General features: G+C 38.0%; 1 protein-coding gene across 1 annotated transcript; it reads left to right on the forward strand.

The window, feature by feature from the left end:
* The first annotated feature begins 2,524 nt into the window (after window positions 1–2,524).
* On the forward strand, window positions 2,525–17,765 carry gpr179 (G protein-coupled receptor 179). The gene is made up of 11 exons (XM_053513578.1): window positions 2,525–3,426; window positions 3,869–3,977; window positions 7,257–7,353; window positions 7,474–7,685; window positions 8,708–8,776; window positions 11,026–11,135; window positions 13,301–13,539; window positions 13,807–13,945; window positions 14,038–14,140; window positions 14,234–14,383; window positions 15,249–17,765. Exons 1-11 carry the CDS (start codon window positions 2,525–2,527, stop codon window positions 17,763–17,765), a joined length of 4,647 nt encoding a protein of 1,548 aa, XP_053369553.1.
* The last annotated feature ends 2,499 nt before the right edge of the window (window positions 17,766–20,264 follow it).

The following is a 20,264-nucleotide window of genomic DNA, read 5'->3' on the forward strand; positions in this document are numbered from 1 at the left end:
GCCAGCACAGTTCATGGCAGAGGTCAATGGGGTAACCTCTGCAGCGCAGCTCAGTCCAGGGGATGAAATGGAGGACTCAAAAGCTGCAGTCAAGGCTTCCTGTATTCAACTTGCTTTGACCCCTGACTTCTACACTCCCCGAAGAGGACACTATTTAAGGTCCCAGTACTGTCATGGACATCTCCCTTCCCCGCCTCAGACATTACTTTGCCTCCCTGCTCAGCAGAGAACAGCCCTTCCCGCTTGATGGTGTGTGTCGCTCTCCCTTTTGCAGTGCAGAGAACTTTGCTTCTTTCTTGTGCTTTGGTGGCTGCCGTTCCATTTTTTCATGATATTCCAAGACCCTGTGTTCTGCTTATAGGAAACTATGTATTAAAGGTGAAGAGATTTGTCAGCTTAGCAACGGAGAAGCACTGGACTACAATGCCCATCAGTCACAGCTAATCACATACCCCTGATCATATTATTTATATATATTATAATAATGATTATTATTTCCTGTTTAAGCACAATTTTTTAAGTTCCTGTTTCCAGTGCATGTTTGTTCAGCTTTTGTTGTGTTTACTGTTATTCTTACAAAATAAATGCCATTTCATTTTCATCTTCATTTCATTTTCATCTTCATCCAGAACCATCTACAGGCAATTTAGAAATGCCAATTAGTCTAACCTGCATGTTTTTGGACTGTGGGATAAAACCGGAGAACCAATAGGAAACCCACCAAGCACATGGAGAACATGCAAACTCCATGCACATCTCACATGTTCTGTAAATAGGAAATATTGACATATTAGTCTGAATCTCTGTGCCACACATTTACAAAGTCTCTCAAAAGAGGCTGTGATGATGTTTTTGTTATATTTAAATGTACAATTAAATAAATAAACAAATTATATTAGTTCTATGTTAGTCAGCATTGACAGCTTCCCATCTCATTTTAAATCATATGCCTCCTGCAATATCCTGGAGCACCAGATGATGTTGCTGTAATCCAACAGTTTTCTCAGAAGGGGAAGTCAAACAAAGAGCGTTTATACATTGCCTGTCCAAAATAAAATAAAAATACTCCCATCTGGATTTAACTAAGCAAATATGTAAAAGCCTTCCACTGGACATTACTGCGGCGATTAAACTGTTTTAGTTGAAAACAAGTTATTTAACTCTAACTGATACAGCGAGTTGCTTCCCATTTTTTAAACAGCCATGTCATATCAAAGACATATCCTGTGGTCATGGCAAAGATTGCTCTGTTTCAGAAAGGTCAAAATATTGGCCAGCATCAGGAAAAGAACACAATTAAGGAGATTGCTGAAACTACTAAAATAGATCACTTAAACATTTGTTGAAATCAAATTCTGAAAAAATATTAGAACTCACAGCTATGTTTAATATTGACAGTAAGAGCATTTCCACATGCACAATGTAAAGAAAATGTAGGGAATGGGACTGAACAACAGTATAGACCTAAGAAAACCAATCATTATAAATTCTAATCTGAAAAAAGTATTAAATTTGCTGGGGATCATAAAGAATGTATGGTGGAGCTGATGCGTGATGAGACCTGGGGGAATGGGTACATCAGAGTAAGGGAGAGGCCAATGAAGTAATGCACCCATCATGCCTAATGCCTACTGTGTTATGATTTGGGGTTCTTTCTGTTGGAGCAACCATATCAGCCCAAAAATGAGATCAGCTGACTACCTGAATATACTAAATAACCAGGTTTTTCCATCAGTGGATTTTTTTTTCTTTCCTGAAGGCCAGCCATATTTCAAGATGAAGATGCCAGGATTCTATGGATACATATTGAAAGTGAAAGAGAGGTTCAGGGGGCATGAGACATCATTTTTAAACATGGATTTGGCCAGAGCTTAACAACACTGAGAATCTTTGGGATGTGCTAGAGAAGGCTTTACACAGCAGTCTGACTCTCCTATCATTAATACAAGATCTTGCAAAAAGATTTATGTGACTCTGGATGGAAATAAATGTTGTGACATTGCGCTTATTGAAACCAATCAACAGCAGAATAGATAGATAGATAGATAGATAGATAGATAGATAGATAGATAGATAGATAGATAGATAGATAGATAGATAGATAGTACATTATTTTGTATAGACATTCACACAGTCATATAGCATGACTATTTTTAATAGACTTTATTTTTAGTTTAGTTTCACTAAAGACAGATATTGGTACAAAACAAACAAATATACTGTACAAACACACAGACCACCATAAAGGACTACTCAATCTGTGGAAAGTGGCAGGGTAATCCAGAACATGAGGAGATTGTGCTCCATGCCATAATAATCAGGATTATGGTCCTATGTACTTGTCCACTCACACACATCCTGCAAGTCTAATATTAACAGATGTATCTGTCTCATCACCCCCACTACCAGGGAGAGATGTAAATGACAGACAGAGTGAGCGAGAAGCAGATGCGTTGCAGAGGAGCTGGAGAGCAAATGAGTATCTTATGGAAGACTTTACACACCTCTCTGCCAGCTACCGTATATGAAGATGAGCCTCCCAGACAAACTGCTGATCCTACTCCTCCTTTCTTCTCTGCTTTCTGCCCAACTCAGCCACAGTTTTAACTTCAGGACTTCTTCTGTCCAGGAACCCACTCCATCAGCCTCCAACATATGCTCTACAGTTGAAGAGGAACTTGCTGCCAGCACACAGCCTCCCAATGTGAGCACAGATCCTCAAGTAGAAGTAGAAGAGGAAGACTGGTTTGTGCCTGAAAATTACCTCTATAGTGGCAATGCCTCTCTCCTAAGTTCCTCACGCTGTCATAATTCTTTCCAGTTGTCTGCTCAGCATGGTGCTATCCCACAAGATATCAAGGACCTTCTCAACCAGCCTACAGTGTCCTTGACTAATGCTGTGAACTTCCTTAACCTTATCTTTCAGGCAAGTGAACTGAGGGAGACTAGTGTAAGGGAGGACATAGACTGGTACCACGCACTGATCCGATCTATGGTTGTTGGTGAAAGGTCTAGACTGGTGAGACGTGCTCTGCTAAGCTTTGATGCTGATCCTTCAGCTCCTCAACCACAGTTGATTCTCTGGGCATCCAAGAGCTCATCTCAAGACATCTACCTCCAGGACCTCACTTTAGCCTGGGAAAAACTTCACTTATTGCCCCATGGCCTTAATCAGAGCTGGTTCAACTTACTGAAATCAAACAGCCTGTCTTCTACCCTGTCCAAACAAATCCTGCTCAATGACCTCAGCACCCTGGATACTCCCAAGTGGGCACATGGGGGCACCTTTGTAACGAATAGCAGTGGACTGCAGTGGGGCGAGGGCCCATTCTTGGAGTGTAAGGAAGGGCATTTCCAGCCTGGGTGGCTACTTACAATTTCTTTGCCATTTTATGGGCTGAAACCAGACCTCAGTCCTGAATTCAGGTCAGTTAAAGTTCTTCATAGTCTTCCAAGACATTACACTCTTAGGAAAATCTTGTTCCCCTAAGCATTCTTTGGCTTGTCAGTCTTTTGTGGAATCCAATAAAAGTTTTATGTAGGACTATACAGCGGGAAAAACACCATTAGACTGCTAAGAACAGTTACCTGTGATTGGTTCTAATATGGTAAATGGACAACTAGACAAAGTCTTGAATTTAAAAATGATCTACAATCAAAACACATCACCATGACTAAAACATACCATGCCTTTCATGAGTCAAATTCTTAATTAATTGATTGATTCATAGACAAACATAATTACCTTTTAATAAACCAACCCAAACCCTAGTTACCAATACAACTAGCAGGTAAAGGCATAATCTATTTTAAGAATTAACAACTATCTTTGTATTTTTTTTTTTGTTTTGTTTTTTTTTGTTGGTAGAGGCGTGATCCGAGTAGATGTGGATATCCAGGATGTTGATGTAAACCAGTGTGCCATTGGGGATTTCTGGTTTGCTGATACACATCAGTGCAACCGTACCAGCATGGAGGTAAATCCTCTGCAATCATTAGTCATAGAAATGAACACTTTTGTTATGAATTTAAGTAGGCTCAGTGGTGTAGGAAAAGGGGCAAACAAGGGTAGCCCACAAAACATATAACCATGCATATCATTAATTATCATGGAGATTTATGGATGCAGTGAGAGACGACATGAAGTTAGTTGGGGTGAGAGAAGAGGATGCAAAGGATGGAGTAAGATGGAAGCAGATGATTCGCTGTGGCCACCCCTAAAAGGGAACAGCCGAAAGACAAAGAAGAACTAATGCTCAGCAAAAACATATAAACGTTCAAAAGACACATCTGCAATTTTTTTTTTTTTTGACCTAGAGAGCAAAATCGGAGAGTGAAATTAAAAAAGACGATGCTTTGTCTCAAAAACGACTTCAGTGATTAGAAAATTTACTTATACCATTTGTGCGCTGTTATTTTAGCAGTTTTTTAAATTAATATTTATTTATTGGGTGTTTTTTTACATTGCAAGCATAACTGTTCATAACATTGCTTTTACTCAACATTTTGATTTAGCAAAGGTTTGCAAAGGTTTTATTAAATTCTGTCTAATTTAATTAAATTAAGTTAAGCTAAGCATGCTAAATTAAGTTTAGCATGATGCTGAGACACAAGCTGGCTGGACAGACATACAGACAAAATCATAAAGATATCATAATTGAAGCAGCAAGCTTTGACCAATGTACAAACAAAACCTTTACACTGCAGATTAAATCTGTACGAACACCTTTTGACCTCCCTCTTTAACATTGACAGTCTGACTTTACTTTTTTATTCTCACAATAGCATTTATCCCTTTGCTCTTTCACTCATTCTCTCTCAAGCTCTCTCCATCTGTCTCTGGCCTCCATGCAGGGCATCTTTTTAAAAAGCTTTGTGCTGGGTGGTACAGGGATTATCTGGGGATTAATCCAGAGTAAAACCAGTGATGTCAATAACAGGAAAAACATAACTTAATAAAATTTTCAACGCAATCATGTCTCACATACTGTATTTTAGATGTTCACTGAGACTTCTGGGAAGAAGACAAACAGAATAATGGTGCTTTTAATTCATTTAAAAAATAATCATGACAAAGATGTTATAATTCAGAATTAAAATCATTATATGATTTACAATGGTTTACCTAGGTAAATTATATAGAAAATGCTTAATATTTTCTTTAATTGTCATTTAGGGAAAAGATTATTGAGTTTGGAGATAATACTTGGCCATTTTCAGTTAAAAAAAAATCTTTCAGATTAGATGCTGATATTCTGACATTAAAAAAAAGTTCCATTAAGATTGCTTTATATGTATAAGTATAAGATAGTGTTGTAGAATTATGATTTATGAGATGCTGTTTTTTTATAACAAATATTCTTAAGCCTTTTAACAATGTCTTATTACCATTTTTTTCTGTGATGGAAACTGCATTAACATCAACAGAATGAAACACACAGTCACTATTCCATACCTCTACCTGTAAATAATATTCCTAGGGTTTTAAGATTTTTATTTTATTTTATGGAAGACAAATTGTACACGAGTTAGGAGGTTAGAGTTTCCTGAAGGGGGGAAAGCCTTTAAAATGGGCATTAGCGGTCCATTTAGATTAATGCGGCTTTTATGATATGAGGGCCTTTCAATGCTGATGAGAGAGTCTGCTTATGTAATTACAACCAAGCACTTCAAATCACTCTATTCTCTCTGAAAAACATTGAACAGTTGTGAGACTTGAGTATATATATATATATATATATATATATATATATATATATATATATATATATATATTGTGACAAAAGTGTGACATTCATTTTTTGAGGAGATCACATTCGGGTAGCAAGGGTTTAGACAGAGAACAACTGCCTTTTTTTAACACATTTCTTAAACTAGCTCCATACTTCTAGACAAGATTAAGTAGTAGCTAAAAACCTTTTTTGTATTCATTTTAGTCGAATATATACTGATCAGCCATAACACTATGACCATCTGGCTTGTATTGAGTAGCACCCCCTCCCCCCCACCCCCTTGCCGCCAAAACAGTAATGTGTGATCTGACACTTATTGGAACCAGCATTGTGATATGTGATCTGACACTTATGAACCAGCATTAATCTTTTCCTCAATTTGACCTAAAGTAGTTCTTCTATTGGATCAGATTACACAGGCCATTGTGACACATCTTGTCACAATGGCGACTGGAAGTGGGTGGGAAATACAAAGTCACACTTCAGGAAAAGAAAAATCTTTATTAATAATTGAATACTAAATTCGTTGCTATATGTTATATATTGATATATATGATAATATTATTATAATAATATGATAATAATATAATAATATTGTTAATATTATATTGATATAACATACAATCATACTATTTTTTTTTCCTGACTCTAGAAGGCAGCAAGTGAATCTTTTTTCCTGAAGTTGATGTGTTGGAAGCAGAAAAAATCGGCAAGCATAAGGATTTCAGTGACTTTGACAAGCCCCAGATTGTAAGGACTAGACTTCAAAACTGCAGCTCTTGTGGGATGTTCCTGGTCTGTAGTGATCAGGACATACCAAAAGTAATCCAAGGAAGGAAAACCCGTAAACTTGCGACAGGGTCATGGGGGCTCAAGGGTCACTGATGCACATGGGGAACGAAGTCTAGCCCATGTAGTCGGATCCTATAGAAGCGCTACTGTGGGTCCAATTGATAACATGGATAGCTGGTTATGATAGAAAGGTGTCAGAACACACAGTGCATCTCTGTTGTGATGGAAATTGAGGGACCTGGTCAATATTAATAATATCAGGCAGATGGTCATAATGTTGTTGTTGATCTGTATTAAAACAAAAGTGAAATTCAATGTTTCAATGCTACACAACAACCAATATTTAATATGAAGTCTTTTATTTTCCAAAACCTGCTGTATCCAGCTGGTCATAGAGTCCGAAAGACATCTGCATTACTCTGGTACTCAGAAGTTTACAATTCACTTGCAAATTTCCTAGTTTTATCCATTTTTATACTGAGGTGGAAACCCCAGCTTTTGGAAGTAAAAGTCCTGCCACACATTTGTTCCATTCATTAACTAAACCATCTGATTCTAATTAGCACAACTTTTCAGCCAGATAGACTCGAAATAATTAGTGACATTGTGTTCTGTGCACAGGGAGAACTATAATATAACACATATGTTGTCGTTTGGCACCACTATAATTATGGGTCTTTAAATTTAGGCAGTTCATCATCTCGCTGTCTCTCTTGTCTCTAACATACCCAGTGTGAGCCCATTCCTAGCCAGGGGTTTCGTCTTGGCCAGTACTGCTGCCGATGTAAAGAGGGATACTACAGCCTGCCAACAGACACAGATGACCAGTGTATGGCCTTTTGTCCAAACTATAAAAAACATTTTAAACAGCAATAAAATAACCAAATGCTTTAATGCTAGTTTACTTCACCAACTGGTCTTATGCTGTGATTCTGTGTTGGTGAAACAGTAGATGAAGTTTCCAGTAGTACCCAGGGGTGTTACCCTGTGATTCCTTTGTGTGTGCCATGCTGGCCGGGCTGTAAGCAGTGTCAAGATGGCTCCCCATGTTGGGTTCAGGAGGACTGGAACCTGAGAGCAGCCCTGCTAACTCTGCACAGCTTCTTCATGGCACTTGTGATTATCATCATGCTGAGAGTGTACCAATGCCGAAGGACAAGGGTGAGTAATCAGAAAAATGATCAGGCTTTCTTTCATAACCCACATGAAAAATAAAATGTATTTATTTGATATAGTTATTACACTGTATGTCCAACGGTATGTGGACACCTGATACACCAATATGTGGTTCTTCCCCAATTCGTGGTCAAACAGCTGGAGGCACAAGTGTTTGTATGCTGTAGCATTGCAATTTACCTTCACTGGAATTAGGGGCCTGAGTAAGTCCCAGAAAGTATGTGGACATTTGATCATCACACTTGTGTACGTTTTTTTATGACCCTTTCTAATTTTTGTTAAAATACCCTCCATTCCTAAATAAAGGCTTTCAAGTAGTTTTGGAGGGTGTTTGTGTTGGTTCAGACACAAGAGCATTAGTAAGATCAGGCATCGATATTGAAAAACGAAGCCTGGAGTTCAAGGTTATGCCGGATGTGTCATGCCAGTAGGGTTGAGGTCAAGGTTTTGTGCAGGAAATTTTCAAGATTTAGCATTACATCCTTGGCAAACCGTGTTTTCATGGAGCTGGCTTTGTCCACAGGGCATCGTCATGCTGGAACTGGTCTGGATCTCAGTTCCAGTGAACAAAAACTGTAATGTTATTCCATGAAAAGACATTCTAGAGATAAATGTGCTTTAGCTTTGTGACAACAGTTCCAATGTAATGTAGGTGTCCACATACTTTTGGGCATATAGTGTATGCACTACACATATTTCTATTTTGCCAGCTAAGGCAGTATAAATGTTATGTATACTAATGTGATAGAAAGATAGACAGACAGACAGACAGACAGACAGACAGGCAGATGGACATATGGCCTTTTTTAAAACGTTTGCACAATTCAAATGTTTTATTGTGGCTAAGGCTCTCGTACCGTACTGTGTTTAAAGTTTCCTGTAAATATCAATCAATTTTATGTCTTTCATTCACAAGTCCGATTTTGACTCGAACACCCCTTGTAATTTTTTTATCCTTACTTTCCTATAAATCATGCACTGTATAAACGTTTTTCTCTCTCTGGCAGCCGATTCGAGCATCTGGCTTCCTGTTGCTGGAGATCATTCTCCTCGGGTCTTTGCTCCTTTACTTTCCTGTAAGTGAACAAATAAAACTTCCTTTTAAGCTCAGAACATGATGGCCATCTTTACAATTAGCAGAATAACTAAAGTATATATAACTATAACTATATACTAAAGTAATATAGTTAACCAAAGTTATTTAACATTTCACATTGAGCTTTCCTTGCCCTGATGATGATGATGCTGATGTTCCATCATCTCAGTTTGTGTAACTATGTCTTGTGTTTATTATTATCGGCCAAAACACAATATAGGTGTTTTTTATGTTATACATACAGAAAATGTGTGTGTCAAAAAAGCTACTTTAGAAGTTTAGGCAACATGGAAGTGATCAATCTTGCTTCCCTAAAAATGTCAAGTTGCTAACTTCAGCCAATTGTCTATGTGCTGCAAAAATTGCAATTTTTCAGCGTTGTACTGTCTCCCTTTAAACAATAATTATTTCATATGCGAATTAATCAAATAGTATTGATGCAAAAAATTATACTAAAAGCATATGGCCTGTAAAAATTGTTGCTTAAATTAAAGCAAAGGTTTTTGGCTAAAGCGTAAAAAGCCAAAAATCTGTAGTGTCCGTAACCATGTCAAATTCTTGTTGAAATATCTTAACAATTTTGCATTTTAGAAGAAATACACTTTTTCAGGATTATATCTTTTTTTTATTTAAATGACAATTAAGATAATTGAAAGATTTTAATTTAAAAAAGTTACAGACACTACATGACAATGCAATACAAGAGCATGAAATTTGTATTTAGGCAATGTGTTTCTTTTTATCTGATAAAAATAAAAATGTGTATGCATATTTACAAAAAAAACTAAAGCATGGATCGTGAGATAAGAAGCATTCAGTATTATGAAAAATTGTGTTATATGATTCTATCTGAAAATTTACCAAAACAATACCATGTTTTGGCCATATGCAAATTCTGAATATGTTTACTGGATAAAATTATGATTAAAGTGGCCAAGAATAAAAAAAATACAATGGATTTTTAAAAAGTATATATTTGGATTTAAATGTCAAAAATAAAATAAAAACAAAACAAAATGACTCGTGTGGAAGCACATCTTTCTAGCTTCTAGTGCACCAGGGGTGAAAGTAGTTTTAAATTCTTGCCGGTACTCCTACAAAAACCTTTACAGTTCTTCAAGTTTTCTAAGAGAGAAAATTATTTGCATTTTAATAATAAGAGACACTTGAGCATGCATGCCTGCATGTGTATGTATGTGTATGTGCTTGTGTTTAACAGTCAGCTGATGTTAAGATTCTGTCTAATAGTTCAGCACAACAGTTAATCTATTTAGTTAGAAGTGTTCTGGTTGTGGTTGTGGTGGATGTGTTGTAGACTTGAGTGTTATTGATGTCTCTGTGCATTCAGTTACTGAGTAACTGTTACTTAGGATGCTAAAAGAAATTATGCATGGATGCTTATAGAAAAACAGCACATGACTCTCCTAAGACTTAGTTTAACCAGAACATTTTCCTGAGAGCAGATAAATCTAAGCCCAGAGTGAGTTTTACAGGTGTCACTTTTACACAGTTTCTTACCAGTAACAGTGCTGATGATGGAGCGGCAATTCGGAATGACTTAGAAGCAGTTCAAAAGGAGACAAAGTGTTGTTTAAGATGACATAACATGATCAGATGTGTTTTTACATCATTTTACAACTTACTCCTTCTGGTAAAGAAAATAGCCATAAAACTGTTAATGGTATGCAGTACCGACCGGACAGTACCGACCAATTTTCACCCCTGCTGTACACATATTAAGACTGGATTTAGACTTTATTGCTCCTTTTTCTCTTTGTGTCAGTTTAAATGAATTCAGCTAGAAAGAGAGCTTCTTGATGAACCATGTGTCATCGACATATGTTACTACAAAGAACATGAACCATTGTAAATGTCCTGGTAAGATACTGAAGAATCAAAGGAGAGGAGGATAGGAAGGTGTCCGTCCAGAGACACATCACAAGATGTTGGCTCGAGTTAGGGGGAAAGGAGGAAGGAGACAGTGGGGGAAGAGTGAGTGAGAGAGAGAGAGAGAGAGAGAGAGAGACATAAAGTGAGTATGGGAAGGTGAGCATGGGAGCGTTCGCACCTTTAAGAACAGATGCAAGAGGAGATAGAAAGATAGCAGCAAAAATGGTTTTAACACGTTAATATCAGATCTATGAGGAAGAGAGCAAGATAGTAGAAATAACTCCTTTATATATAAAATAATTCTAACACCATGTACTGTATCTACATCTCTGTTTATAGGTCTTGATAATATTTTTCAAACCCAGCACGTTTCACTGCATCCTGCTCCGTTGGGTCCGTTTGCTTGGCTTCGTCATTGTTTACGGCACTATGACGCTGAAAATGTACAGGTCTGTATTGCCAACCTGATAAAAACCATTCCATCCAGCCAAACTTTAGTAGTGTAGAGTAGGGAGAGATGGGCACCAGGTTGCTGAATGAGCCTGCTCTAACTGTTAATGCCCACAAGATCTATTCATTTAAGCCTGTTATATAATTTTCTACAGTATCTGTTAAAAACTTGGACAAATCCTGTAAGTGCATGTTTTTTGTTTAGTCATTTATTTTCCACATTCTAGAAAAATACTGGGTATTTCAAAACTATGAAATAAGACATATGCCAACAAGGGCAAAGAACAGTTCTTGCAAGAACAGTATTGTCAGGTGCATTTGTAAAAACCCATCAAGCACCATGATAAAACTGGCTTTTATAAAGACCTTCCCAAGAAAGCAAGACCAAAACTTACATCTGAGACAGAGGAGAAGTTCATTTAGAGTTACCAGCCTCAGAAATCAGCAATTAACAACCAGCACCTCAGATTAGAGCCGTTAAGGACTTACAGAGCGCAAGTAACTGATGCATCTCAATATCAAATGTTCAGAGGAGATTATTGCATATTTTGGACACATTCAGCATTGATTTACAGTGTAAAAAGAAATAAAAATCAGGAAACACCATCAAATTAAAAGGGATGTCCTAACATTTGACTGGTAGTGCATGTTGGACTTCATATTAAGGAAGTAAGAGAAACCACTTTTCATATAAATTCAGAAGTATAATTGAATAATACACAATGTATGACCTAATGATAAACACATATTATCTACTGTGTGAATTAATATGTGTAATGTGCAATTAATGTCTAAATAAAATATTAATTTCACTGCTTTAGAAAACAACATGTCAAACCAAGTGGCCTTTTTCAAACCAAGTGCACTTTTTAAGCAAAACATTTTATAATGATTTATATCTAAATATTAATTTTATATTTTATATATATATCTATATATTAATTTTAATATAATTAAATCTAAAACGTATAGATGCATTGAAACCTCAGATTGTGAGTAACACGGTTTGCAAGTCTTTCTGTTAATGTGTGTGTAAAACTTAAATAAGAGAGGAGGAGGGATTATTTTTACTTTTATTAAAGGTAAAGTGCAGGTTTTATTTTTTACTTTATATTTTGTATTAATTGTTTTTATGTTTTTATTTTTTTGGGGCTGTGGAATGAATAATTTGAGTTTCCATTATTTCCTAAGAGGGAAATTCGCTTTGATTTACGACTGTTTTGAAATATGAGCTCGCCTCCTGGAACAAAATATGCATGTAATTCAAGGTTCCACTGTATGTGGAATATACAATGTGCAGACAGCACCAGTACATGATCATGGAATGTAAAATAAAATGATGAGGTGCAGTGGTGAAATAGTAGTCCTCTTTCGTGTGTAAACATAACCAAAAATGTGCAACATATATGTTTTCTATACATTCACTGTAAGTTATCTTGGGACCAAATAGTTTAAAATAATTGCAAGGAAGGCCATATTGACCAGGTCAGGAAAAGGAACACCAGCAGACCAGACTAGATAATTGTGCGAAATATCAATAACAAAGTGCAAGAAGCAGCAGGAGAGATTGTTTCAGACATTAATAATATTTACCAAATGCAATTAGAGTATAGTCTATTCAAAACAGGATACATGATTATGGGTACAGAGGCAAAGTAAAGCAGTGGAAACAATTTATTAGCCTTGAGAATGAGATAAGGAAGGGTGAAACTGTCTGATTTTCAGATAAATCCAAATTTAACTCGAATGGGTGAGGCTAGAATGTGTGTGGAGAAAGCCAGAAGAAGAATTCAATTGTTAATTGTTAATTGTTGCTTGCTGGAAAAAACATTTATCATAATTTTTACAGAACCTGGTTGGTTACATGTTAAAATGATATAAATTAATTCTGTAAAAAAAAAAAGTACTTCAGAAAAAGTACTTAAAAAAAAGATATTTCAGAAATCCACGATTGAATGCCCAAATGTTTTTCGGTTTAAGTGTAAGCAATATATCTATTATTATATCATTACAATGCAAAGGGTGGGGAATGTGTTGCTTGAAAAGTGTGCTTATGGTATACCTATATCCTTAAAATAAATGCTACTTAGTCTGATACACTGTATGTATGTGCAATGTATGAAGTTTCATATGAAGTAATGACTGCTATCATCTACCTCCTCAGGGTTCTAAATGTATTCCTCTCGTGCACTGCCCAGAGAGTCCCCTACATGTCCAATGCGAGTGTGCTCAGGATGCTGGGAGTGATGGTGCTCACTGTGAAATGGTTTTTGTGTGCCTGGACTATGGGGGTTCTTCAAAACCAGGATCGTAACATCCCTCTGCTGATTACATTAACCACCTCAGATGGGCAGAGCTTTAAAGTGTGTGATTGGGACCGGTGGGATTACATGATGGTCATGGGTTCGTGAAGTGGAGCATTTCATATCATCATTTTTGTTACTGTATAACTACCAGAGCCATTTAGGTGATCATAATTTTAGCAGCCAAGAACAGGTTTTTAATGAGAGCCCTCCAGGTTGATTTGTTCATCCTGAAATGTACTGCAATAGGCTTTTTTTTAATATTTGGATTTATAAATATTTAATTCCTAACTTCAGTGTTTCAATATAAATGAGTGGAACATGCACAGACCTGTCACACTGACCAATGTTGATGTCTGGTTCACAGCGGAGCTGATGTTCTTGTGCTGGGGGATCTCCCTCAGCAGTGCGGTCAAGAACGTGCCCTCTGCCTTTCATGAGCCCCGCTACATGGGCATTGCCATCCACAACGAACTGCTCTTCTCCACCATGTTTCATCTGCTCCGGTAAGTATGCAAAGTCATTCTAATGTTCTCAATTAGTAAAACTGAAACATTATACATTATTTGAATTGTGTCATGTATTTGTTCATTCTCAGGTTCATAAAACAATCTCTACAACCTGACTGGATGCTTTTGCTGTTCTTCATCCACATACATGTCACAATCACTGTAACACTCGGCCTGCTGTTCTTTCCTAAGGTATTTGTCCATTTACGCAGGCCTTTTTGTAATGCGCATGTGTGGTCATGATTTAAGAAAAAAAAGTATCCCATTTAATTAATGTTATTACAGTTCCTTCACATATCTCGACTTATAAAAGAGGATATTGCTTCAGAGATATATGAGGATGAAGTGGACCTGCGACGTTCATGTTTACATCTCAATAATAGTTTTACATCTGGCTGCTGGAGCGACCACAACCTGGACCCCGATGACATACGGGTAAGCGTACCTGACCTTAAACAACACACAGTTCAAGATGAGCAACACTAATCAATTATAGAAGTACAATGTACAAATTATGTACATAATTATAATTGTGAGGGCTGTACTGAAAGTATTAACTGTCATGCAGATCATACACTGCACGAGTTTGACTTTGAGTAGGTTTTGGTGACTGTTCTGTTTTGCAGCATGAGAATTTTCATTTTAGTACATTTATACAGAAGAAGATTTACAAGGGCACTGGTGGCTCATTGGTAGGTTTTTTTCGCCTGCCATGCAGAAGGCCCAAACCCAAGCCACTGGATACAGTGCCAGTCCCAAGTCTGAATAAAATGGGAGGGTTGCGTCAGGAAGGGCATCTGGTGTAAAACTTGTGCCAAGCTTGTATGTGTGGACCGGATGGTCCGCTGTGGCGACCCATTGCTGGGAGCAGCCGAAAGGCCAACAACAACATACGGAGGACCAACAAGTGCAATTTAAACAACATACAGTACTGTATGTCAGTTAATAAAAGTTATTCCCACTTTAGCATTACTTTCAGTACAGCCCTTGTGTCTTATAGTGTAGCAATTTGCCCCATTTTAACATAATATGCATAAAATTAAAATTATTCTTTTAATAAAACAATGTGTGATAAGATTCATTCATCATAAATTATTAATACTATAGGCTTATTTCAGCAACTACATCAGTTCACCTGCATAATAGCTATTATTCATTCTTTTACTTCTCTGTCCTTAATTTCTACCCCTTCCTTTTTTTATTTATTTAGCTTTTTTATTCATTTCTTTACTACAACCATAAAGGCTGTTGCTCTATAATCTTTTCTTAACTGAATCCGTTCTGTCTTTACTGGCATCAGGGTGAGCTGAAGAAACTTTACGCTCAGCTAGAAGTCCACAAGACAAAGAAAATTGGAAACAACAACCCACACCTGCAGAAAAAGCGCAGTTCCCGGCTCATGCTTGGCCGATCCCTTATTAGACGGTTAGCTGAGATCCCAGAGGGCAGGACCCGGCAGGGCAGCCGTAAAGATAAAGATGCATCGGGAGATGGAGGAGGATCTTGCTTGGCAAATTCTGGGAGCACCCGTGTCATTATGAGAAATGAGACCGCAAAGGTGCCATCAGCAGAGACTGAAAAGTGTGTGTCGGTGAAGGATGTCTCATTGAGAAATTCTCCAGTGAAGAACTGTATGAACAAAAGAGCCTCTGAGACTGAATCCATTGACACGGCACCACTTTTCTGCAAATCAGTCAGCGCTCAAAACCTAGCTGTAGACAACAACTTTCTACAACCAGTGTCTACCCGGGTTCAGAAATCGTTCAGTTTTCCAGAAAAGCACAGGGATCATTTCTCTCTTTCTCCTACAAACAGCATGCTGGATACATCACATGTTCTTAAAACAAAATTTGACAAGGCTGAGGTTAAACAGGAAGAATCTAGGGACACAAACCAAAAACACGCTATTTGCACTCGGGTTGAGCAAGAAACCCTAAAACAGAAGTGTAAATCATCGACTGCACTTCTATATGTTTGCCCCTGGGAATTTGCCTCCTCCTTGCCCTCTTCATCCCCTCCCATGGTAAAGGACGTGGATTCAGATGTTGAATCTTCCAGACCAAAACCTCCAATCTCCTCAAGTGCTCCAGGGTCACCATATAGCCTAAACAAGCCCAAGGCCCGCAGTGGGTTCTCTTTCCATTCTGCCACACAGACCCTTATTTTAGCAAAGGGTTTGGTGCCTAAAAAAGTGTGTGCCAAATCTGGCTACAAAAATTATACCAGAGAGGATGAGATTACATCACAACAGACCAGATCAGCAACTCTAAGCAGTGATATGAAGTCAGTGAGAAAGCCACAACAAACACCAATACGATCTAGAACAAAAATAAGAGCGTCCACAGAAAGGACTATGAGTCTCGAGAGCAGCAGGCCATTCTGGCAACAAGACAGAACTTCACTGACCATTTCAAGATCAAGAATGAGTCATTGGGATGCTCCAACCAAGACTTGTCCTAGAAGCAACATAGCTGATATTTGCCCTTGGGAAGTGAATCAGCAAGATGACTTAGGTTTTACTGATGATTATTCAACTTGGAATAGCAAGCAAATGCAAATAACATCAGGGCACAAAGGTGTTTGTCCTCGGGAATCCCTGGGAATGTATAATAAACCTAGGAAAGGAACTGAACAACAGGAGAGCCATACAGAGGCAGAAGTGTTCTCTTTCAATGTAAAAAAAGACCCTGCCAAATTAGTTCCCGAGGCAACAAAACCCACTGAAAGGGTTATTTACGTAAATGCTCACCCAGACACAAGGAAACAGAGTCTGGTGCGACAAGAGACGCTCCGAGCTGAGGTCTGTCCATGGGAAACAAATCAAGAGGTAATGTCTGTTAATGTATATCCCTGGACATTAAATGGCACGATAGGAAAATACTCTGAAACAATAAGGAGCACTGAATCAAAAAGTCTAACTGCAACGCCCAGCCCAAAGAATATCTTAACAAAACAACTTACCAGTGCTGCAAATATGGAGATATGCCCATGGGAGTTTCCAGAGCAATTACCCTGCTCATTGGAATCAGAAACGTTACCTAAAACAGATGCTGAGAAACAAAGAGATGATATGAAAAATAAAGTAATGCCATATCCACAGAAGAAACATCTCACAAGCACAGCAGAAACATGTCCGTGGGATTTCCCAGAGTCCCCATCTATTGTCAAAGACGTCTGTCTTTTAGAGTCAGAGGAAGCTTCACTGAAAAGAAAACATGAAGACATGGGATTGCATTCACTAATGGCAGTAACTAAGAAAGCTGATAACTGTTCACAGGAAGCAGAGGCGACTGAGAGATCAGAAAATATTAACATAACAAAGGAGTCAGATACATCAGTCTTGCAAAAAGATGGTGTGCATGCCAAATGTTGTCTTTGGGAAAACATTACACAAGAAAGTGAACAGCCAGTGAGCCGGTGGGAAACAGAACAGTCGCCAGAACCAACTCAAAGTCAAAATCTTCAACTGTTCATATGCCCTTGGGAACTAGAGGTCTTAGGAAAGTCCAAAACACAATCAAGTGTGTGTGTGGATGTTTGCCCTTGTAAAACTGAACATCCAGCAGGTACGACAGATGGAGTCACTGAAAAGAGAAAAGAAGATACCAGTGCACATACTGCACAGGGGGCGAAGGCTAATCGCCCTCTGATGCGATGTGATGCATTATGTCCGTGGGAAATGAAAGGAGGATCACAAGCATCTGTTACTGAGCCTGACAACAACTCAGATATCTTCTCATGGGAGGAACCAATAGGGGAGGAAGAAAGTGATGCAGAAACAGCAGCGGAGGCCTTCATCTTCCCACCTGACTTATAGTTAAATAGATAGATTCATCTTAACTGCCATTGTATGGTACAGGTATTCAGTAACAAAATTCAGTTTAGCATTTACCAGAAGTGCAAATAGTAGCATATACAGTATACATCAATATTGGCATTGTGCAACTTAACTCAGTGAGACCTGGATCTGCTGGTTCTGGTGTGAACGTTCCTCTACCTTCTCTTGGACGGAACGATGTCAAAATGTTTGTGGCTTGGGTGGGAGGACTCTCTGATGATGCTATGTACTTTATGACGACTTCTACTGTTGGGAAGGTGTTCATTTGCTGGTAGTTGGGTGCCAATGATGTCCTGGGTGGTTTCAACACACTTTGATTACCTTTCTTCAGTCTCCTCAGGATTTAATACACTTTTGTGCTTTTCTAACTAGACACAAAGTGTTATGGTGCCAAGACAGAACCTTGGGGATGTGGACATCTAGGAACTTTAAGTCAGGGTCATGATCCCTTTCAGTTTCATTGATGTAGATGGGAGAGTGTCTGGTAATTTTTTATTTTTCCCCATCCTAATCAATGTGCTTTGTTCTAGTTTTAAAAATGCAAACCCACTCACTCACTCATCATTATCTATACTGCTTTATCCTGTAAACAGGGTCGTGGAGGCCCTGGACAAGGTGGCAATCCATCAAAGGGCAGACACATACACACATTATGGGCAATTTGGGAATGCTAATTACCTGAATCTGCATGTCGCTGGACTGTGGGAGGAAACCAGAGTACCCGGAGGAAACCCAAGAAACATAGGACGAACATGTGAACTCAGACCCGAGATGGGAATTTAACCTGGACTCTCTAGTTTATGCCACTATGGTAATATACCACAATAAAAGTCTAAATGGGAAAAACTCAACCATTACTACACAAATTAATGTCCAGGACACAGGACACAATTCCTACTCATCCAGCAAGATTGTCACAGTACACTATTTTTACTCACAGCTGTAACTAGCCACACTGTATAAAAATTTTTTATTTGTTGTTGGTATAATATACTCCGTTCTCCTGGGAAGCTGTTTGGCTGTAGAGATTTGTGATAATTCAGTGACAAGAGGGTTAGTGATTAAGACACTGATGATGGGTGAAGACGTCTGGATTTAAGTCTAATATTAGAAATACTAGTATACTCGTTTCAGTAAGGCAGCCCAATCAACATTGATAAATTATTCACCCAGATTGCTATTTCTTGTTAAGAGGTATCTATTGCAAATGATCATCATAGAGCAGGGGTCATAAAATTTTTGATGAACAAATTTGCATTCATTTTTCATGACTTTTTCAGTGCTTCAGACAAAAATTTTAATGAAACTCAATTTTAAAAAGTATTTTTTATTTATATTTGTACCCATTCAGGTAAAGTGAACTGTACTATTATGTGATCATCATGCATGACACCATTTTAACCCTGTACCTTGTGTAGAGGAACACTGCTCCCCCCCCACCCCCTCATTAACTAAAGTAAATAGTTAAGGGCCTTCACCTGAATAATTATTGCAGTGATATGCAGTAATATGGTTGAGCTTCAACAAGTTATTTAACCCTAACTCTTGATTGTGTAAAGCTCCTTTGCAAAATGACAACTGTTAAAGGCACTATACAAATAAAATTGAACTGAAATGAACTTACGCAGTGAATTGCTTGGTTGTGGCAAAGATGTTACTCTGTTTCAGAGGGGATCAAATTATTGTCCTGCATCAAGCAAAGAAAACACCTAAAAAAACTGGGTTAGGAACTGAAAAACACATTATTAAAACTTTTTAAGGATATGGCTGAGCCATCATCTTTGAGCAAGAGATGTGGTCAGAAAAAACTTTTGATCGATTGAACGATTATGATCATTATTGCTTTTGTTAGTCTGGTGTAGGTTCAGCAATGTTATGTGATCAAAATAAATGAGGTCAGCTGATCTCAATCTACTACATAACCAGGTTTTTCCAACAATTGATTTTTTCCTTCTCTAATGGCACAGGCATATTCCCGAGCAATGAAAATGCCAGGCCACACAAATTGTGAAGGAGTGGTTCAGGTAGCACGAGAGCTCATTTACACACATGGATTGACCCCCACAGGGTCCATACTTTAACCCCACTGAGACTCTTTGGGATGTGCTGAAGGTTTTTTTACGCTGTGGTCCAACTCCCCATTCTCAATACAAGATCTTGGAAAGAAATTAACGTGACTCTGGGCAGCAATAAATGTAGTGACATTGCATAAGCTTATCAAAATGATGCCAGGGAATAAACATGCCATAATCAAGGCTGTCCAAAGAAATATTAGTCTGTGTGCCTTTTTTGGGCAGGCAGTGTAGTTACAGAGACAGTAACTTTAAATAACAATTTAAAAAAACTTCTAGCGTAAAATTAAAAACCTTAACTGTATGGACGAATTGCAATACGAATCAAATCGAGACCTAGGTATCGTGATATCATCACGAGTGGCCCCTAGTGATTCCCATCCCCAACAAATAATCGCTTATTTGA

Source organism: Clarias gariepinus, chromosome 15 (genome assembly GCF_024256425.1).
Source record: "Clarias gariepinus isolate MV-2021 ecotype Netherlands chromosome 15, CGAR_prim_01v2, whole genome shotgun sequence".
NCBI lineage: Eukaryota > Metazoa > Chordata > Actinopteri > Siluriformes > Clariidae > Clarias > Clarias gariepinus.